Here is a 22,441-nt window from a genome sequence, read left to right as displayed (position 1 = left end):
AACTAATAGACATTATGTAAAAATATTTATGTGTAATGTATTTTATTCACCCAGTAATGGACGATATGTGTCCTGTAATGGATATGTTTCAGAGACGTTTTTGTTCTGATTTTATGAGTAGTTATAACTTATTAACATAATGTGGAAACATTTCAGTGTAATGGATTTTATTTACTCAGTAATGGACGATTTGTGTCCTATAATGTATATGTGTATGAGACGTTTTTGTTCTGATTTGTATGAGTAGTTTTACAAAATAAAATTGAATTCTTGTGGTGGTGCTATAACCTAGCCCCATGTGTTGCTAAACCCAAGGGGAATGATTCATACTCTCTTCCATTTGTGAAGGTTCCGTTTGTGAGTGGGTACTACAACCTAGCCCCATGGATTGCAAAACCCAAAGGGCAAGAATTCAATTTCCTTTCAACATTATTCTCTTCAATCTGTGCATTATTCAATTATCCGTGCACATTATTAGATACTTTTGGTACATTATTTGTCGTACCAAATCTTAAACGCATTAAAAAATAAAATTGAATTCTTGTGGTGGGGCTATAACCTAGCCCCATGGGTTGCTAAACCCAAGGGGAATGATTCATACTCTCTTTCCTTTGTGATGGTTCCGTTTGTGAGTGGGTACTACAACCTAGCCCCATAGATTGCTAAACCCAAAGGCCTGAATTCAATTTCCTTTCAACATTATTCGATTCAATCTGTGCATTATTCAATGATCCGTGCGCATTAATAGATACTTTTGGTACATTATTTGTCGTACCAAATCTTAAACGCATTAAAAAATAAAATTGAATTCTTGTGGTGGTGCTATAACCTAGCCCCATGGGTTGCTAAACCCAAGGGGAATGATTCATACTCTCTTCCCTTTGTGATGGTTCCGTTTGTGAGTGGGTACTACAACCTAGCCCCATAGATTGCTAAACCCAAAGGGCAAGAATTCAATTTCCTTTCAACGTTATTCTATTAAATCTATGCATTATTCAATGATCCGTGCGCATTATTAGATACTTTTGGTACATTATTTGTCGTACCAAATCTTAAACGCATTAAAAAATAAAATTGAATTCTTGTGGTGGTGCTATAACCTAGCCCCATGGGTTGCTAAACCCAAGGGGAATTATTCATACTCTCTTCCCTTTGTGATGGTTCCGTTTGTGAGTGGGTACTACAACCTAGCCCCATAGATTGCTAAACCCAAAGAGCATGAATTCAATTTCCTTTCAACATTATTCTATTAAATCTGTGCATTATTCAATGATCCGTGCGCATTATTAGATACTTTTGGTACATTATTTGCTGCAATACAATGAAGAAATTAACTAAATTACTTTCTTATTGTTAAAAAAAATGAAACCAATCGAGGAATACTTCCAGAATTCGTGTTTAGGCGAGAAACTATACCACTATACGTGTTCAACGTAGAAAAGCGAGTCAAGTATGTGAGAGAAGAAAGAGAAATTACGAAGAAATACGAAATAAAAACAAACTAAAATACCTTCTTCCCTAATTGAAAACACCAAAACTTATGAAGAAAATCTATAGTAACTTCTCCAAATTAATGCAGACGAATTGAATTTGAGTTTTCTGATTTGCAGCAATGTAAACGGTGAAAATGGATGAGAGAAGAATTAAATATGGAAAATAAATTAGAAAATATACTTACCAAACTTAATGGAGAGAATTATGGAATTGAAATAACCGCTGCAACAAAACTCTCCCAACAATGCCCTTTTCGAATTAATTTAATAATATAAATAATGAAAACAAGCTTAAATTTCGGCCATCAGATCGTGAAAATAGAGGGTCGAGATTGAGAAGGAAATAGAACAAAAGATGGGAAAAGGATATGATCACATCCCTATATATATATATATATATATATATATATTTGAATATTTAAATTAATAGACAAGTCACCACCAAAGTCAATAGGATATCATTTAATCAAAGTGGCTGGCAGTTGAGCAAAGAACGACCGTCGCTCAACCAACTTATCGATAGTCTTCATCACTAGGTTTTCAACATTGCTATTAGTCGTACTTCATCCATTCCATAATAATTGAGTCATTATTCTATTTTGATAATAGTGAAGCATTTTCTTTTTTTTTTTAAGTAAAAGTCAACACATTTCTTCTCATTTGTTTTATTTTCTCTTTATCACTATACATTTTTCATTTCCTACTTTATTCTTCATTTATTTAACTCACTTAACACAATTTTTCTTAAATCGCGTGCTGAAAAGAAACGCCTCCACTATCACGAAAATGGAGAGAGTATTAATTTAGGCTTTAAAATTAACCATTATGGAATTGAAGTATTTTAATAAATGAATTGATAATTAAAGGCAGATTAAACCTAAGAGGCTAAGACCCTTAATCTCATATAACTACTCTATAATTACGTAATTAATATTAATATCCACGTATTATATTAAAAGGATTCACCAACATCAGAAGAAGAAATTATTAAGGTAACATTTTTGTGTTCAAATCTCTGAAATCAGATCTCTGGACTGTATATGCTTCTGAAAATATAGATTTCCTAACTATACCTTTAAATGCACACAAAAATTGGAAAAAGAATACAAACACCTTACCTATCAACTATGCTAAGCCATAGCCATAGCCATCTGCCCTCATTCAGCTTCCCCTTGATTTCATTCTTGACAACACGAATCAACAAACACGCAGCACAAGAGATCGAAACAATAAGCATGAAGAAAACGCTATTCCATCCTCTAGTAGAAATATATCCAGCCAGAAGAGGGCCGAGAGCAGCACCTACAGAACCGGTGCCATCTATGATTGCTGTAACGGTAGCTAATGCACGGGAGCTTCCTCTTATCATGCTCTGGGTCCCAAGATCAGCAGCGACTGCAGTTGTTATTAGTGAGTAGGGTCCATTTACGAGTAAGCCAGACGCAAACATCAGAACAATGTTCGTGAACATTGATATGCTTCCATAAAGGCGGTAAGAAATAAGAGCTGGAATGGATAGCAGTAAAAATATAACTGATGTAGCACCACGAGCCTCAATCATATCTGATACGTAACCTGCTGAAATTCCACCAAAAACACCTCCAATATCAAAGATCGTCGAGAGAATCCCAGCTGTTTTATGAGACAGATGTACACCAGCAACAGCTGCAGTTTACATGAATAAAACAAAGGCATATGATAAGGAACATCAGTCGGCAATTTTATTAAGAAAGAAGAACGATGTACATGGGAATTTAAAAAAAATCAATGTAAAAACACATTGGTAACGTTATTTTAAAAAACAGAATAATTTACAGATAGAACTTTACAGAACCTTTGACATCATAAGAATTCATGAGATATGATAAAAGATGATGAACTTAGGTAGCTGAAAATTCATTCATTGGCACTAATGGAAGTCGGTATGCAACTATGCATCAACGGTCCTCAAACAAAAAATGCACCAAAAATCACTATCGTGAAAATGTTAACAGAGAAGAGCTTAAAATCCATCATCTCCAAATTATTTTTAGGCATAGCAATAGAAATTCAGCTACAGATTTAGATATCTCAAAGAATGATCTATAAACAATCCATAAGCTTCTCGGAACTAAAAGAAATTAGAAGCTAACTTCTAAGACATGTCCCACACTTGGCATCAAATGGAAGAAAAACGGCATCCAAAACTTTTCAGCATGTTCGACAACAAATTTACGGGACAAAAAGAGCAAGTGAAGTAGCATAAAAATCCACCACAAATTATGCAATGCACACTCGAAAAAGATGAATTACCAGTGTTCCTAATGTAAAAGGGCAACCAATACAGGAATGTATAAGCCACCAGCTTAGAAAAGAACAAGCAAAATGCAAAAGACGCCACATTCGGCAACCTCCACGCATCCAAGAAACCAATAGCCACCAAACCCCCATCATCCTCACTCTCCATCACATCCGCATCGACATCCCCGTTCTCAACTTTCCTCGACTCGACCAACGCCACCCCCTCCACATCAGACTCTGCATTCCCCCCGGGCACCTCAAACCCTACGATTTCCGGGTGCACGACAAGGAACAAGTAGACGAAAACCGCCACAGCCATGATCAGAAACCCCGGGAGGAGAAACGACCATCCCCACCCGAACCCCAGCACAGATGAAGCCACCACTGACCCTACAATGTTACCCACAGAGGTGTGTGAATTCCAAACCCCCATAATCAGCCCCCTTTTCGACTTACCGAACCAATTCCCCACCACCGCCACCACGCACGGCCATCCGATCGATTGGAACAGGCCACAGAGCAATTGAATCAGCAAAAAAGCCCTAAACGAATGCAAATCGAGAAAATACCCTAATCCGAAAATTGACACGAAAATGCCGCTCCCAACCATCCCAAAAGTCAATAGAATTCGCAAATCGACGGTGTCCCCCAAATGGCCGGCGAAATACATGCCGATGGCGTAGGACAATAGGAAGGAGAGATCGAGCTCGCCGAGGCGGTGCGGGCCGTCGGGGCCGTCGAAGGGGGCCCACCCGGTTCCATTGTCGGTGGGTAGGGTTTGGTTGAGTGGGGTTGTGAAAACGGCTTTGACGATGCTGGGGGGTTTACGGGAGGCGTGGAAAGCGGCGTAGGCGGAGAAAGTGAGGAGGAGGACCAGAAGCTGGTGGAATTTTCGAGATCTGTCGGCGGCGGGGAACAATCTGAGGCCGGGCGGCGGATGTGGCGGTGGAGAAGGGTTTATGGTCTTCAGTTGCATCATACTACTACTGATTTCAGAACAAATCGAATCTGGTCTTCATCCCAAACTTCGTTGAAAATTAATCGACTTCGATCTAAACATGCCCACCGGTTCCGGTTCCGGTTCCGGCGGTTAACCGCCGGTTTCGGTTCCGAACCGGAACCGTGGACTTTTTCCCGAACCGGAACCGTCGGAATTCGGGTTGCGGTCCGGTTCCGGTTCAAGATATTTTGAACCGGAACCGTGACCGAACCGGCGGTTCCGGACGGTTCGGAACCGGCGGTTAACCGGCCGAACCGCCGGTTCGGGCGCTAATTTCGAGGCATTTTGATGGGGGAACCGGCGGCAGCTTTTCAGCTGAAAAAACCGGCCGGTTCCGGTGGTTAACCGGCCGTTAACCGTGAAAACCGGCGGTTAACCGCCGGTTCAGGGCTTCCGGATGCGGCGCGAGAAACGAGGCGACATGACGCAGCTTTTGCAGACGGTTTCGTTGACTGAACCGGCGGTTCCGGCCCGGGAACCGGCGGTTTTGGCCGGAAAACCGGCGGTTCCGGCGGTTTTCCGCCAAAAACCGCCGGTTTTTGCGAAAATTGAAAATTTTTTTTTTTTTCAAATTTCAAATTCGAAATTCTTCCATTTTCCCCTCATTTTTATCTATAAATACCCCCCTCTATCCTCATTTACATTCACCCCACTCTTGTGTTAATAAGAGTTTCTCTCTTCAATCTCCCAATTCTCTCTCTTTGTCTCCAATTTCTCATTTGTGCTATTGTGCTTCCATTTAATTACGCAAGTGCTACTCTTATTACGCATTGTTATACACTTATACTTGTTCCCGTAGTTCTATCTATAAGTTGTCTTCCTTTCTCAATTGCTAAAACAAAAAAAATATTATTCCATATTTCTACATTTCTACTTCTACATAGCAATATGTCTTCATCCCGAGAAGGTCGTGTTGATAAGGGAAAGGGAAAGGCCAAGAGGCCATCTCGGAGATCCGTTATTGATGAAATTTCTCAAATGAACATGGATGAGTGGCAGGTTAATATTTATTATCTACTAATTTAATTAATTTTGAATTTCATTACATTATTGTTCATAATTTTATTTTGTATTTACAATACAAATATTATTTTGTAGGCTCGAGAAGAGCAAGATGTGGCACATGCTATTGCTCTCTCTCGCTCTCAATACCAAGGCGATGCTTATGTTGGTACCGGTAGTGGTGCTCCCGGTCGCGGTGCCTATTCCCAACAAAGTCCAACCCCTGTGAATGTTGATGAAGACGATGATGATGATGACGACGAGGAGGAGGGGGAGGAGGTAGAAGAGGTTCAAGAAATGCCACCCCCACCACCACCAAGGAGTCGGCGTGGTCGTGGACAACCTCGTCCTCCTCAACCTCCTAGACCAGCTGACAGGTCTTTAACCTCCAACATCATGGTGAAACACTTCAAGAAGGTACAAGATAGTAACGATCCTAACACTCATAATGTGTATTGCAACTATTGCGAAAACGTATACACATTCCGAAGGGGTGGAGGATACGGTACATTTACCCGTCACATGGAGAAAGCGCATCCGGTCGAGTTTGGTATCGCTCCAACCCAAACTCAACTCAACTTTCAACATGGAGTCGGGACCGGTAGTGGGACGGGTTCATCCCAAACATCAGGTACGTGTAGCAATACTCTTTTGAAATATGATCACAAAAATGCTCTTAATGTGATGTCTAGATTTGCCGTTATGAAACATCTTCCATTCAATGCTTTTGATAACGATGCTTTTGAGTCGAGTATGCGGCAAGTTTATAATGCCGCTGCAAAAAAATTGAGTCGAACTTCAATGACTCGGGCCGTTGTTCGACAATGCATGGAAAAGAAGGCGCAATTAGGTACGTTTATTATTAACTTAGGGCATAAAGTTTCTATTTGTTCTGATGTGTGGACTGATTGTTTTTGTAAAAATTCGTATATGGGCATCGCTGTGCATTTCGTTGATCACAGTTGGACTTTAAACAAACGTTTGATTGCATTTCGAGAATTTCCCGCACCACACACTGCACAAGCAATTGCTCAATTGATCATTCAAGTTTTGAATGAATTTCAATTGATCAATAAAATTTTTTCTATTGGTTTTGACAATGCTAGCGCTAACACTGCTAGCATAGATGAACTAATCAGTGCATGTTCTCCTGTTATTAATGGTAAATATTTTCATGTGCGATGTATTGCCCATATTTTGAATTTGTGTGTTCAAGATGCGATCGATTTGTGGCAAAAGTATGTTGATCCTATTAGAACTGCTGTGAAGTTGATTCATAACAAAGCTCCTATTGGTAGAGCTTGGAAGAGATATTGTCATGGTAAGCAATGCAGGTACACCAACTTTTGTTTGGATGTTTCAACTCGTTGGAACTCGACATATGATATGTTGGAGTCGACTTTGAACCACATTGAGTATTTATGTGATTTTTTTAGAAGTTGTCCTCATGTTCCTTCTGATTTGATTTTGATACCCGCTTGTTGGGACCACAGCATGGATTTATTTCGATTATTCCGCGCTTTCAAAAATGCCACTGTTGAGTTATCCGGAGTTTATTATCCTACTTCTGTGCACGTTTTGGAGCATTGCATGTATGTGGCAATTGGTTTTAAAACTTGTGTGAAAAATACTCAATTCATTGAGTTGAAGGCTATTTTGTTTTACATGGTTGAAAAATGGTTAAAATATTTTTCACGTATTCCAAATGTGTTTTTGATTGCAAAATGCTTGGATCCAAAGTGGAAGTTGCATGGTGTTTATAAAATTTTAGACATGTACTATGGTTGTTTGCACGCTTTGGATTTTTCTCAACTCCGCGAAATGGGCTTGACAAGAGGAGAATGCTTCGAACTAAGTATTCCGGATGTTGATGAAATCAAACTAAGGTTAGATAGTGCACTTCGTTCTCTCTACGCGGAATATGAAATGCGGTATAACACCGCTCACCAGGTACGTGCTCCTCCTAGTCCGTTTACATTTGATTTTGGTGGAGGGGATTTTACCAATATCATGATTGATCCCGACGTAGTATCACAATTGCAAGATCTATACGGTACTACAACCAATAGGACTAGAGCGACTAGTGAATTAGATATATATTTGGAATCGCGCTCTATTTTTCAAGATGCAGGTCCTCCTACTCAACAAATTGACGTCCTTAATTGGTGGGGAACACATGACAAAGAGTTTCCGATACTCTCCATCATGGCTAAGGAGATATTCGCCGTTCCCGCTTCCACCGTCGCCGTTGAACAAGCTTTTAGTGTCGGCGGTTGTGTCCTAGACGACAGAAGGAGCAATCTCTCCGCCAAGAACATGGAAGCCACTATGTTACTTGACGATTGGGCAAAGGCGGACATGAGAGCACAAGAGCCGGATTTTGACTTCCGTGTAGAGAGTGATGGTGAAGAATTTTCTTCCGATGGCGATGACGAGATCAGAAGCGAGAGCACTCAACATTAGCAATGAGTCGACGGGGGGCGGTGAACGGCGAGCACAGCCGACCAAAAAGGTAAGCAAGGTAAGAGAACTACGTGGGCTTTGATTCCTCAATAAAATTGTGGATACGTAGGCACCTCAACTTAAATTTGAAAAGTTTAACTTCGAAAGTTTAAGTTGAGCTCAAGCCCTTTTCAATTTTTTTTCCCCCCCATTTCATGTTTTTTTATTTGTAATTGTAATGTATCATTAAAATATATTCCCCATTTGATATATATCTTATTGGTGAAAAAGTGGATATCTTTGGGGCAAATGGTACTGGAACACAAATTTATATATGATCTTGAAGTATCATCCAGATTCCATATATAAATTTGTGTTCCAGTACCATCTGCCTCAAAGATACCCACTTTTTCACCAATAAGATATTTATCAAATGGGGAATATATTTTAATGATCTTCAAGTACAATTTACCTTAGGATCAACCATTTTTTCTTGCAAAATGTTGCCCATTTTCTAAGCAAACACGTATCAGCACGCCATATACACATTGCTGCATTTCTAATAGGGGCAATTTGATCTTCCAAAGCAATCAATGTGTTCGAGATGCATTGATTGCTTTGGAAGATCAAATTGCCCCTATTAGAAATGCAGCAATGTGTATATGGCGTGCTGATATGTGTTTGCTTAGAAAATGGGCAACATTTTGCAAGAAAAAATGGTTGATCCTAAGGTAAGAGAACTACGTGGACTTTGATTCCTCAATAAAATTGTGGATACGTAGGCAACTCAACTTAAATTTGAAAAGTTTAACTTTGAAAGTTTAAGTTGATCCCAAGCCCTTTTCAATTTTTCCTTTTTCCCCCCCATTTCATGTTTTTTTTATTTACCTTCCGAGTCCCACGAGGCGACGACACTTGTAAATTATATTATATTGTTGTATGTTGTTGTATTGTATACTTATATATTGTAAATTGTAATGTATCGTTGTCCGTTACAACTCAAAATCAATAAAATTTATTTCATTTTCTCCTTATTCGTCTTATTTGTGCTTGAATTATGCATTGTCTTGTTCCGATTTATTGTATAAAGCCAAATTTCAAATTTAAAAAAAAAAAAAATGAACCGGCGGTTCCGCCGGTTCAAAAACCGGAACCGCCAAAACCGCCGGAAAACCGGCGGTTCCGAACCGGAACCGGAACCGCCGGTTCGTGAACCGTGGGCATGTTTACTTCGATCTTCATTAGTTGATTATTTCAATCGGATTCTGCTGTCGTAGAGATTAAGATTTTGACCCTTGAAAACTAGATTTGTCAATATTATGATTACATCTTCCCTTTTTAAAAAAAAAAATAGAGTGAACAGTACATAAATATAGTAGTACTATTTGATATTGCACTTTTGCATAACCTATTTTTTGTTTTATCCTCCCTCCGTCCCCGAAAAATAACAAGTAAAAAAAGAATATATTATTCTCTCTTATACTTTACTTTCTCTCCACTTAAATTATTTATTACTCTCATACTTTACTTCTTTCCACTTAAACTATTTATTATTATTTTTTCAAAACCATGACAAAAAATGAAAGTGTCCTAGTTTAATATTTAAAACTCATATTTTTATCTTTGGTAATGATTTTCACCCCAAAAGACCCTAAAAAACACATTTTCACATTTTTATCATAAAAGACATTTTTAGACATACATGATAATGATAAAAGGAGTTAAAATGATATTATAAAAATCTTGGTGTGCCCATATGCAAATTTTTTTATTTTTTAAAATAAATGTAAAGTATGGTTCAGTGCACAATCAACTAGTATTAATTTAATGAATAAAGATAGATGTTAATAAATTGTATATGTATATTTAAATTGGACGGTTTTACGATTTTGCGGTTGGAAACTGGCCGTTCCTTCACAATTCCGGTTTCATTTTTTTCCAATCGTGATAGATCTGCATCCTTAAATCTCATGGTTCTTGTTCCGGTTCCGATCGAACCGTAACAAGTGATTCCAGTTTCACAGTTACCTTGAGCATCGGTAGTTTTGACCGTTGAAGTTGGAGGGTGAGTTTTGTGAAGCTGGTCGTTTACTAGAGATTTATCTAGAAATAAATAGGGAAAAGACAGAAAAAGATTGAAAAGGGATGGAAGAGATGACCATTGAAGCTGCAACTCGGAAATAGTCTTTAGAGTTTCAACGCTTCATTCATCTGTTTTGAGTTCATATTGTTATGTGTGTTGCCGATTGGATTTCGAATAAAGTTTTGGTTTTTTGTCCGTGATGTAGACCAATATCGATCGAATCACATAACTCTCGAGTCACATTTTATGTTCTTGATTGTTTGTTTATCAAACAGTACATAATGAAACTTTTTCAACATTTTCACTAAAATCAATTTATAAATAGTAGTATTAATTAATTTAAAATAAACTAATTATTAACCATTTTGCAATAAATTAGGAAAATTTTAAATTTCAAGTTAAATTATAGTATTTGCATATTTAAAAAATTATTATTTTTACTGAATATTGTAACTATTTCAAATCAAGCTCGAAATTATGTTAAAATTTGACATAAAATTTCCATATTATTTACTCCATTCGTCCCCCAAATATTGTCTCACTTTGACCCGTCATGGGTTTTTAGAAATGTAATGAAAAGTGAGTTGAAAAAGCTAGTGGAATGTGAGTCCTACTTTTATATATTAGTTTTATAATAAAATGTGAGTAGGAATGAGTTAGTGGAATACGAGGTCCACTACTAAAAATGGTAAAAAGTGAAATGAGACAAATTTTGTGGGACGGACGGAAATGGAAAAATAGGACAAACTTTCAGAGACAGGGACAGAGGGAGTACTATTTTTTAGTGGTATAGAATAATATAACAAATAACTAAACTAATTTTATAATTAAATCAAATAAAAATTAAAATTAGAAGTATTATGTTTACGTACAATATATGCATTTTGCATATTACTACTACGTCGAAAATAGTCCATGCAAGAATTGCAACAAGTTTGGTCAAAAGGACTACATACTACATAGCTATTGAGTATTGTTTGTAACGCCCCACTTTTTGAACCCTAATTTGTGAACCCAAAATTATTTGTTTTTTAATGATATTATTTTTTGCGAAGTCCGTGAATTACTTGTTGGAAATGTGCACAACATTTTTCATGTGTCGCAGTTACGGAAATACGTGTTCAACCCGAAACACGTGATCCAATACGAAGGAGTCGCCTTGAATCCCGACTAGAGCTGCGAGGAGAGACCCCGATTTATTTTAGACCGAAAGATCCAGAATGTGAGAAATAAACATGTTGCTTGTGTGAAAGTACTTTGGAAAAATCATGGGCATGAAGAAGCCACGTGGGAGAATGAGGATAAAATGATGGAACTATACCCAGAACCCTTTACTTGAGGGTAGCAAATTTCGGGACGAAATTTCTGTTAAGGGTGGTAGAATGTAACGCCCCACTTTTTGAACCCTAATTTGTGAACCCTAAATTACTTGTTTTTAATGATATTATTTTTGCGAAGTCCGTGAATTAATTATTGGTGGATTAATTGTTGTTGGACTAGAGAATTGTGAAATAAATGACTGCGCGAATTTAATTAATTCCCTTCCGTGAGGAATATATTTATTGAACTCAATTTGCATACTGGATAGAATAATTGGACAAATAATATAAAGGTCCAGTCCGTGATAAATAAATTATGGACTGCACAATTTAAAATAAAATACAATGGACCGTGAATTAACTAATTTAATTAAAGATTCTCCTTGATATTAATTCCATTACTAAATAAAGATCCTGCAGATATCTTCCTCCTCCGTGAAAAGATATTCCTCCTCCGTAATCTATAGATAAATACCAGATAAATGCAAATTAATTCAAAAATAAATAATAAAAAAAAAGAAAATTTCGAATTTAATCCCTCAACCCATGTTGAAACCGTTCCCTACTATCCCACAAATCTCTCCCATATTCTCAACCCCCTTTCCCCTATATTAAATCTCTAAGCAGTTATATCTCCCCTCACCAATCGTTCTCTGCAATCTCTGCAACCAATTTTTCTTCTTCAACTTCTATCCAAGGTAAGCTACGTCTATCGTTTGTATCTAAATTTTCTCCTACTTCAAAACCTAACATCAAATTGTTGCTATCGGCAGTAACCAAAATTATCCAGCTTCAAGAACCTGCCTTTCAGCCTTGTGAACTTCACAACCCAAATTCAATTCAAAGAGGTAATCTCCTACCCAAATTCTGAACGTAAATTATTGCATTCTGCACCTTTTATCACATGCTCAGCATCAATCTCCCAAACAAAGAACTAATCAATAGCAACCAAGCAATCAAAACCAATACGAACGTTACGATTTGGAACTCCCCTGCTGCGAATCGAAAACTAAAAACGAAAGAAAACACTTTTTGAATGAGAACTTATCTTTCGGAGTTAGTCGGGGCTGCACGGTTTTCGTTCGGGTCGTTTCGGGGCTGTTCGGAGTTGTTTGGGGTTGCGCGGTATCTGTTTCGGGGTAAATCGGGCAAAGGAGTGGTAAAGGCTGACCGACGGCTCTGGCGGAGTTGGAGGTGCGACGACTGAACGCCGGGAGCGACGACCGCAGTGGCTGGCGAAGGCTGGACGGCGAAGCAGCAGGACCCTCGTGACAGCAGCGGCGGACTCCGGCGACGAGCAGCGCGACTGACGGACAGCGGCGAATCGCAAACGGCGACTCGGAGCGAGGAGACGGCGAGGTTGCCGTCGTGAATAAGACGGCGGTGGCTGGCGGAATCTGAGGAAGCCGATGGAAATCGGAGGAAAAACTTCTTCAATTTCGGTCAAGTAGAGAGGAAGGGAGAAAGGAGTGTGAGGCGTGAAGGAGATGGAGTTCTGTGGTGGGTTTTTTTTGTTTTAATGGAACTTGGGCCTTGGGTTTAAAATAATTTGGGCCTTTGACATTTATTTAAAGTATGGAGCTCTTGTTTTAAATGAAATTGGGCCTCATTAATTAGAATTGGATGAATTATTAAAGATGGGCTCCATTTAATGGTTGGGCTTTATTTTGTAATTGAAGATATAAGGTGGAGAAAATAATTAAGTCTTGAGCTCTTAATTAAATCTTTGGGCCAATAACTAATTCATCTTTGAGTAATAATTAAATTAATTTTAGGGAATTATTTAGTTAATTCTCGGAATCATTCGATGTACGAATAATTTTCCCTAAGGTTCGAAATAAATATAGTTCAAGGGAAAGTGGTTGCGTTAATTTAATTACACACTTTTATAATTTTAGGGATTTTATTTCGATATCATTAAGAAAATACGAGGAGACAACGGAGGAAATTGGGGGCGTAAGCGGCCGCCGAATAATCGAAAACCGAGATAAATCGAGATAAAAGATTTTGCCTAGGATGCATGCATTTTTTTTAGTTACTTGTTTGAAACAATGTGTTGATTTATCTATTATATAAATTGTTAAAGGTGAATCATCGCAAGGGAATCGTGATCGCAAGGGAAAGAAAGTAATTTCAATTTAAGCACTCGAGGTGGGCTTTCTTTTAAATAAGGACAACGTCCTAAATATTTTATCAATGGAAATGAAACTGTATTTATCATGCCATGGTTTGTGTTTTAACGTGCCTATCTGATATGGCTATGCGCCATTGTTATATAAATCGAATTCGGGTCCTCGTAGGGCCGCAAACCCTACTTGGACTAGTGTACACCTATGGTAGATCGTGTGCTAGCGTACGGGCTGGCCGGTCTAGTGGCTTGGTTTGTGGCCACATTCCAAGTCATGTATTGGCAGATATGGCTAACGTCTATGGGAAAATGACTGATCAGTCGACTTTTACTATGGGAAAATGATTTTAGTGCATCGGGCCTTTCTAAAGCTAAACCCCGACGGTTACTTAAGTATGGCATGATAAATTGACAACTTTTATTGAAAATGTTTTCGGCATGAGCCCATTGAGTATTCTTATAGTACTCAGCCCTGCATGTGTTTTCCCTATGTGCAGGTTGAGCGGCGACGAGGATGTGGTGGTGTTGAGCAAATGAATATAATATATTATTGATGTCTTTGAACCTTGAGTGTCGTTGTGTCTTCACACATGGCGTCACTCTTCCTCTTGGTTGTTTCCGCTGTGTCGTTTCGTTTAATTGTGTTATATTTGGGCCGACAACGTTAATTATTAGGATAATGGACATTTTGAATTTCTTGTTGGATAATATCAAACTCTTGGTTATTTATTGGGATATTAATTGTTGGTCCAACTTGTGATTGAAACCCTAATTCTTTTCGTCTGTTTATTTAATACTTTTAATCACGATCGCCCGTATTTATTAACCCTAAAAGGGCGGTCGTGACAGTGTTAATGCACTATTTCGACAGCCCATGCATTTTAATTTCGACTAATTAGAATCAATGTTTCAAATTCATAGATTTTATTATAATTGTCATATTTACAATACCAACATTACCAACTAAATAGATAAGAGCTTTCATTTTGCATATAAAAGATGGAGGTTTCATCGTTCAACATCTCCATTCCAAAATATACACACAAAAATACATCTTTTTTGTGTGTATATGCAGAATGAAAATGTGCCCCAATAACAACCCATCATAATTCAAATAATAGAGACGCGGCGGATGGGGTTAGGCGCCAGCCATCGGGGAGGCTCGCCCCCTTCTCATCGGCCGGAGCCGCCGCGACCCCCTCGCCCTTCGATCAGTCGCGCCATCTCCTCATTTCTCTTATGCGGCGCCTCCCCCTCCCGCTCCCTCGCGGTATACATTTCAATTTCCGTTTCAGGCATTATTGTAATCTGTCGAGTGAGATTTCTATTGTTAAGTTGCCCTCTCTTACTCAATTTTTGTATCAAATTGACATTTGATCGATCGCCTATGAAATCTGAAAATTTGTTTCTGTTTATATGATCGCATAATATGTGGATTTTATTTGATTGCATCAGTTTGATGTTTCAATCATATCAGATTATCTTTTATAGCTTTGCCGCTACTTGATAGTAATGATTTATTACAATCAGATCAGGTTAATTGATGATTTGTTAAACTGCTTATTCCAATATAGCACTTCTTCTAATCTTCTATACATAAATACTGAGAAAAATTGTGATGGTTTTATGGTTAATTCAATGTCTGATGTAGGTGGAGGATTGTCCAGCTGAATTATTGATGAGTTCAGCAGAAATTGGTGGTGGAAGGAGGTTGAATGGAAAAGGAAAAGGTAATCGTCTTTCCATGGGTAGGAAAACTGCTCTAGTTGACGATGGCATCACAAAAAGCGGAAGATGCACTGCTGGAAATGAAATTGCAGCACTCGAAACAGCCCGAGGTGATGGAGATAAAGGAAATTGCTTGTCTATATGTGGGGATATGATTTCTTGTCCATCCACTGCCAGTTCTCGTGGTGATGGCACTGCAAGTGCTTCATCCTCCATGGATCAGCCATCTCCAGACACCGAAATAGCTAAGTTTGATGCTGCCAAGGACATTACTGGCATCACAAGCAGTGATTCTTTTCCGATTTCTCTAGATGAAGTTTCAGCAGGAAACAGCATTGCTGAGGCTATTGATTCTTATTCTGAAGATTCTTCTTTTTATCATGATTCACCCGTGTCTTTCCACTTAATGCAAGATCAGGGATTGATACCTTTGACTTCAGGTTTCATAATATTAGGGAGAGAAGAAAGCAGGCAAGAGGGGACTCTGCGTCACGGAGATCTAATGAGTGCATCCTCAAACAGTTTAGCGAGTGTATCCCCAGATAGTCGCGATATAAGGAATTATACATCATTTTCATTTTCAAGAAATACCGTCTTTTCAACGAGTGGATCTGAATACTCAAGATCTCCAGATGGCTCTCACCACGATTTAACAGATTTCTTTAGCAGCAGCCTTCATGGAAGTTTCTCATCTCTTTTTGGAAGTGAGATACATGGAAGTAGCGAGGTACTACTTTGCTTCCACTTTTATAATTATAAACTTCTTTATTGAATTCAGAGAGGTTTAGTTCCATGTTATGCTCAATTCTGCTTCACTCTTTAAGAATTAGGAATATGATGCAATGGATGTCTTCTTTCTCTCTTCTACACCCAAGTAACTTGTCTGTCACTTGCATAGCTGAGTCATTAAATGGTTATACATGTCTGTCAAACTTTATTGAATATATGCATGCACGAATTTTTATCTCATTGCTCATATTCTCCTATAGTGCATTCTACCTCTATAATGGTAATGATTGGGGTCCGGTGCATTTGGACCTCTAATGGTAGTTAAAGTTTCTGGTTGTGTACAGTTAGGGGAAAGAGGCCATGGCAGTCTCAGTACAACTGATTCTCCAACTGATGTCTGCCCTAGAAGGATACATGCTGGTAGCTCATGTTCATGCCGATTTGGTTTATCAGCAGAGGAGTCTGGCTCACGAGCAATTTCTCGAATGGTTTTTCTTTCACAAACATGGTTTGAGGTAGTCTTCTGTGTCAGACTGTTCGAGCTGTATATATACATGTGTGTATTGTTATGTTTCACTGTGTGCATTTTTTAGGTGCTTGACCAAATAAACCAGCAGCAGCCCATGTCTATTTCCTTGTCTGTGGTCTCACAACCAGCTCCAGAATCAGTTGTTGCCTCGTTGCCAATGAAGATCCACGGAAAGGAAAAAATATTGGAATGTGAAGAGGATATCTCACAGTATGTTTCTACTTTCTACTGTTGCCCCATATGAACAGACAAGAAATTACAAATGACGGAAAATTAACAAACTCGCATATGCTTCCTACATTAAAATATCAGATTATCCTGTGACCATGATGTGATGCAGGTGCCATATTTGCTTGGGAGCCTACGAGGACGGAGACAAGATACGTGTACTTCCATGCCAACACGAGTATCACATGTCGTGTGTGGATAAATGGCTCCAAGAGGTTCACGGGTAAGTTGTCATGTCTACCATCTTGCCCGTTTGTATGTCCGTCTGTGTATGTCTCGATTTTAATGAACTTTGTGCCACCTCCTTGTAGCGTCTGCCCACTCTGCCGAGGAGATGTTTGTAAGGGCCTCGCTGAAGCATCTTGATCGAATCTAGACACCCTTCCCCATTAGTATGTTAGGTAAATGGTGCAAGTCATTCTGAGGTGAAGAGTTCTTGGAATTATTCATGCCTGTTGTTGAATGTGAAAGAAAGTTGATGGTATATACAAATGGAATATTTCGATGCTTGCACACTGGAATATACATCTTGCAGTTATTTTTCCTAGGCAATAACATGGCTTTGGAAGTAAAATTGTAGCGAGTGAAGAAACTGAATAAAATCATTAAATTACAGGAAAAAATACATAGGATGTATAACATTTCTGCAAAATCAATATTTAGCTATGAGATTGTATGATTATGATACAATCCTTTTCTCTTTACAAACAAACACACAGTGACATAAGGGTACTTGTATAGTACATGGCTTCTGGTTGTTGAAAGATTGTGCCGATTCAGATATCGGCTTCAACATGTTACATGTCGAAGAAGGGATTATATATAAAGCCCTTATCGATGCTGCTATTGTTAAAAGATGTGCGCGAAGCCGTCCTTGAGGCTTGCTTCGTAAAGTAGGAGGACTGATCTTGAGGAGCAAACAGATTTGGGTGCGAGTTTTCATCTTCATCATCAAACGTGGTCCATCTTTTCGAGTTGCGTTTCTCTCTCGCCACAGCTTGGCTGTTGTGGTCGCAACTTGATCTAAATCATCCACAAAAGATGAGAGCAACAATCACAATCAGTTTCAATTCATGAGCTAAAGAAGTGAGAAACAGGCATTCACTTACTTTGGAAAGCCCTTTTTCAGCTCAGCATTGTCGACAGCGCGACTATCAGAAACTTCATCTCTGACATATCAAAGTAGGCTAAACTGGTCAGAATGACAGATTCATTTAGTAGTATAGTTGATGCCAAAATGAAGTGCTTACGAAAGATGAACGCGTGTGCTTCTTGCGCTGAGTTCTGTTTGGATACGCGAGAGCTCCTTCTTCACGTTCTCTCCAAATGCCTACAAGCAGAGAGTTATGTCAGCTATGCAAGCTCAAACTTAGCCAATGGCAAGAGTAGTAGTAGTTACCTCATCTAAAATACCATCTGCTGGTAAGCCATTCTTGTTCTTCATTTTCTTGATTTGTGGTTCCTTTGTGTCATCTGATTTTTCAGGTAGGGACAAGAGTGTCCTTTCATCCTCCACATTGCCCTTCTTCCATTTCTTGAACCCCCATGTTTTCTTCACTGTTTTTCCATTTTCTTTGTTGTTATCATCATTCTCCTCTCTTTGAAAGATTGCCATAAATGGTTTCCTCTTCCCTTTCTCACTACAGACTTGCTTCTCAGATTCAGGTACACTTTCCATCAAGAAAATGGACTTGGATTCATTGGAACCAGCATTCCAAAAGGGATTTTCAGTAGACCTCAAAAGCTCATTCCCCTTCTGATCCTTATTCTTTCGTTCCGACTCACTTGTATCCTTGTCCTCCTTCAACTTCCCGTACTGATTGGGCGATACGAAACCCAAAACCGAAGAAGCCCCTTTTGCTCTCTTTGATGCTGATTTCACCAAGCATTTCTCTTCCTTCAAATCTATCACAGACCACTCTTCGTTCGAAATCTGTTTCTGTACCCCGTGAACAGTTACATCCGTTTCCTTAATCTCGGCCCCCTGAACCGCTAGCCTCTGCAACAAAGGCCTCTTTGATGCATGATACTCATCCTCAGATATGCAATTAGCATAGAGTAACTCCTAAAAGGGAAAGGATCTGTTAAAGCCAAATTTGTAAAAGATCAAAGCTGCAAAGGGATTCAATCATGTGGCAATCCTAACAATATCGAAATCTAGAAATATTAGGAGAAAAAACCTGCAAGAAGATGAGCTTATCCCTTAGAATCACGGGCGGCTCATAATCGAGGGGAGAGGCGATAAGGGTTTCGAGAAGATGAGCTCTGAAAGCAGAGACCTCATCTTCCTGAATGATTCCCTCTTTACAGAGTCCCATCAAATTATGCATCTGGTGGAAGGACTCCTGTTGCCACTTGAGCTGATCCGACTGCTCCTTGGCGCGCTGCTGCTCGGCTGCAGCAATCGCAGGCATCCGCTTCTTCTTCAACGAGAACGGGAGGATGCTCTTGCAGATGGAGGTCATTGAGTCGTGCAGCGATGTGTAGTACGTGGGCTTGTACGCGTACGCCATTTTTCTTTGATTTTTCTTTTGTTTTGAAGAAATTTATAGTTGATTTCTTACTAGTTTTGCAGAGTTTGAAGATGGAAGTGAGGCTTTGGTGTAACTAGCTTTTTGAATTATGGTTAAAACGGTAATGTTGAACTAGCCGTTGGGATTTAAACGTTGCCTTGATTTGAAACAGCTACTGGTGGGCCGTCAATTTGGGCTATACGTACTGAGTTTTGGGCCGTCAAATATATCAAATTATTGTGAGCTTTGACAACGTATCTAGTCAAAAAGTATGATTCTATATTAAAAATATCAACAATAATAATATATTATGATAACTAATCGATTTTTTTCGTCGTGTGATAGCGTAAACAAATCTAAATTAGTGATTTTTTTCTGGCTAGTTTTTAAAATTATGGTATGAAACAGAATTTGATCAATTTTTATGATTTTCACAACAAATTTTATGAATTGTAATTCACTTTATAAAATATTTAATTCATAAGTAAATTAATTTTGAGAACATTATTTTGTAGCTCCATTTTTGTATGAATCGGATTGTTGTTTAAAAGCAGTATTCAAATTGAATGATTTTTTTGTTAATAAAAGAAACAAATTATGAGTCTATAATTTTTGCATTTCCTCAGAATATTACTTTCCTCTGTGAATGAGTCTCGTTTTTTTCTGGCATGGGTTTTAAAAAATTTTAAAAACAGTGGGCGGAAGAAACTTAGTAGAATACAGGTCATACTTGTATATATATGTTTTAAATGATATGTGAGTACAATCTTTTTATTTGTTCTTGAAAGGACGTTGTACCTGAAAAATTTTCGCCTTTGTTTCCTTATTGAGAAAAAAAATACATATGTGGACCTATTAAAATTATTCTTTTACAAGTCCAACTGATTTTTTTGAGGAAGCTCATTTATTCTTTTGAGCCCTAATTCAACTTCATTATTTTATGCAAATCAGCCCAAATTAATTCCCTAATTTTGTCGTGTGGTTGCTTTCCATTTCTGTTACACAAAATCCGGAAGAAGAGAACAAATCGGACTCTACTCCCCATTCCATGAAATCGGTTTCCCATGATCCCACGTTCATCACTCCCAACAATCTTGCTATCGCATACTCTACTCCTTTCACTCTTCTTGATTTCATCAATGTCGGCAGTGGTGACGGCTGTGCGGAGGAGAAGCGACGGCGGAGCGGAACGACAGGGATGGCACTCTCGGCTGTACCGCGTGTTTAGTGCGTACAACCGCGAAATGAAAGTAACTCCGGCGATGGTGATGGAGGCAGCGCTCGTCGCCTATATATACGCGGTGGTTCTGATCACCGACACCATTGTCGGTTACGTTTTCTTGAAGAATTGCAGAGAAGAGCAGCGTGATTCTTGCCCTCGCCAGATTGAATTCGTCAAGCAAGGGAAGGGGATGGAATCGGTAGTTTGAATTTCAACATTCATTTGTTTTTTTTCTTGGGAATTAATAAAAGTGTGGACCAGAATTTGCTCTGTTTTTTAGTTAGAAAGTTTTAGCCGTGAAATGTAAAGATGAAGACAGATTCTTGGAACAAAATCAGAAATTGAAGAAAATGGAGTATGTAAATCAAAATAGTCATACAAATTCCGAACAGCAGCACTTTTTCGGGGCGGCCGAACCGAGAAAAAGGAGGAGCCCTGCGACCTTTGCGACGTTGAGAAGCCCGAGAGAGAGAAGGGAACAGAGCAGCAACGACGAGCCCTCAATTTGGAGTACGAACAACAACCGCGGGAGAGAAAGATGCAGTGATGATTTGATTATGAATTCAGAGAAAAAGAGAGGATGTGAGGCAGCGGCAGAACGGGATCCACTCCGGGCTAAACCGATGTGGAGCTGCGACGGAGGTAGGGTGAATCCACTCCGAGCTGAACCGATGTGGAGCTGCGACGGAGGTGGGGTGAATCAGCGAGCAGCAGCAGCAGCTCCTGCTGCGTCGCGACATTGGCAGCAGTGGTGCTGTGTTTTTCCGGCGACAACAAGTGAAGATGAAGGGAGATGTCGGGCGAGGGAGCAGCGGCGCTGGCATCCGGTGTGAGAACAGCAGCGGCTGCTCAAAGCGGCGACTTCGGTGGATGGCGATGGCGGCGTGGTTACGAGCGGATTGGAGTAGCGACGGTGAGGCGGAAGCGCCGTACTGATGTTTGGGAGAACCGAGGAGGCGGTGTGAGGAGCTCGTAGCTGTGAACGCGATTGCTGTGTCGCAGCAGTGAGGAGCTGGAACATCGAGCTCACCTTCGGCAGATTTGAGAGAGAATGGAGATGCGTTGATGAGTATTTCATTCTTCTAGATACGCGACTAATTTAATGGATTTGCTGGAGCAATTAATTCTTTTTGACTACCAGGAAGTGGAGTAGGATTTTGGGAAGGGATTTGTATTGAGCTGGAGTATATATTTTAGGAGTTGGGAGTTTCATTATACTTTGAAATTTATAAGAAAGATGGAGATGGAGAACACTGCCAGAATCTTAAATGATTAAGTGATGTGGGCTGGAAACTGTCCAAATAGAGAGAAAGATTGGAGTTACATGATGAAGTGATATGGGCTGAATTCATGAGTTATACACGAGAATTTAAGAATATGCTAGCTAAGATTTAAAGGTAAGATTTAATAGCATTAAGGATGCATGCTTTTCTTTTAAGTATTTATTTCGCAAGGTCTAATATTTTTTTTTGCATATCATGATCTTTTGAAAAGGTTGAATTTTATGCACGTCTGTTGAGGTCGGAATATAAAGTTGATTTGAGGAGATAAGCAAATGAGGTGGACTTTCTTTTTAAATAAGGACTATGTTCTAAGTATATTTATTTTTGCGAAATATGTTTGTCATGCCTTATTTTTGTGTTGCTATGGGACCTATCTGAAGTGGCTTTTGCCATGTATGGTTAATCGAATTCGGGTCTGACTAGGGAGTGAGTCCCTACTCAGGCTAGTGTACACCCCGTAGA

At 39.1% G+C, this 22,441-nt stretch overlaps 3 protein-coding genes across 3 annotated transcripts; 1 reads left to right on the top strand and 2 right to left on the bottom strand.

Moving 5' to 3' along the window:
- Positions 1-2,464: 2,464 nt before the first annotated feature.
- On the bottom strand, positions 2,465-9,551 carry LOC121752378 (putative glycerol-3-phosphate transporter 5). The gene is made up of 3 exons (XM_042147410.1): positions 9,454-9,551; positions 3,786-4,825; positions 2,465-3,158 (listed from the first exon to the last, which is right to left on the bottom strand). The coding sequence occupies exons 2-3, from the start codon at positions 4,750-4,752 to the stop codon at positions 2,608-2,610; spliced, it is 1,518 nt and encodes a 505-aa protein (XP_042003344.1). The 5' UTR covers positions 4,753-4,825; positions 9,454-9,551; the 3' UTR covers positions 2,465-2,607.
- Positions 9,552-14,738: 5,187 nt separating this feature from the next.
- On the top strand, positions 14,739-17,482 carry LOC121751416. Its single transcript, XM_042146152.1, has 6 exons — positions 14,739-15,017; positions 15,399-16,202; positions 16,549-16,719; positions 16,798-16,943; positions 17,074-17,184; positions 17,273-17,482. The coding sequence occupies exons 1-6, from the start codon at positions 14,880-14,882 to the stop codon at positions 17,325-17,327; spliced, it is 1,425 nt and encodes a 474-aa protein (XP_042002086.1). The 5' UTR covers positions 14,739-14,879; the 3' UTR covers positions 17,328-17,482.
- A 63-nt stretch (positions 17,483-17,545) lies between these two features.
- Positions 17,546-19,556, bottom strand: LOC121751417. The gene is made up of 5 exons (XM_042146153.1): positions 19,142-19,556; positions 18,361-19,026; positions 18,212-18,291; positions 18,071-18,130; positions 17,546-17,984 (listed from the first exon to the last, which is right to left on the bottom strand). Exons 1-5 carry the CDS (start codon positions 19,472-19,474, stop codon positions 17,759-17,761), a joined length of 1,365 nt encoding a protein of 454 aa, XP_042002087.1. The 5' UTR covers positions 19,475-19,556; the 3' UTR covers positions 17,546-17,758.
- Between the last annotated feature and the right edge of the window lie 2,885 nt (positions 19,557-22,441).

Source organism: Salvia splendens, chromosome 10 (genome assembly GCF_004379255.2).
Source record: "Salvia splendens isolate huo1 chromosome 10, SspV2, whole genome shotgun sequence".
NCBI classification, from domain to species: Eukaryota; Viridiplantae; Streptophyta; class Magnoliopsida; order Lamiales; family Lamiaceae; genus Salvia; species Salvia splendens.
The sequence above is the reverse complement of the archived record's forward strand: the minus strand, read 5'-3'. Positions and strand labels throughout refer to the sequence as shown.

Excerpts from the sequence above, each read along its gene's own strand:
- LOC121752378 (XM_042147410.1), bottom strand. The coding sequence starts at position 4,752 with ATGATGCAACTGAAGACCATAAACCCTTCTCCACCGCCACATCCGCCG. Across the intron at positions 3,159-3,785 it reads CTTTTACATTAGGAACACTG|CTGTTGCTGGTGTACATCTG; the intron begins GTAATTCATCTT and ends TGTAAACTGCAG.
- LOC121751417 (XM_042146153.1), bottom strand. The coding sequence starts at position 19,474 with ATGGCGTACGCGTACAAGCCCACGTACTACACATCGCTGCACGACTCA. Across the intron at positions 18,131-18,211 it reads AGCACACGCGTTCATCTTTC|AGATGAAGTTTCTGATAGTC; the intron begins GTAAGCACTTCA and ends TTGATATGTCAG. Across the intron at positions 17,985-18,070 it reads CTGAAAAAGGGCTTTCCAAA|ATCAAGTTGCGACCACAACA; the intron begins GTAAGTGAATGC and ends TGGATGATTTAG.
- LOC121751416 (XM_042146152.1), top strand. The coding sequence starts at position 14,880 with ATGGGGTTAGGCGCCAGCCATCGGGGAGGCTCGCCCCCTTCTCATCGG. Across the intron at positions 16,944-17,073 it reads TGTGAAGAGGATATCTCACA|GTGCCATATTTGCTTGGGAG; the intron begins GTATGTTTCTAC and ends GATGTGATGCAG. Across the intron at positions 17,185-17,272 it reads TGGCTCCAAGAGGTTCACGG|CGTCTGCCCACTCTGCCGAG; the intron begins GTAAGTTGTCAT and ends ACCTCCTTGTAG.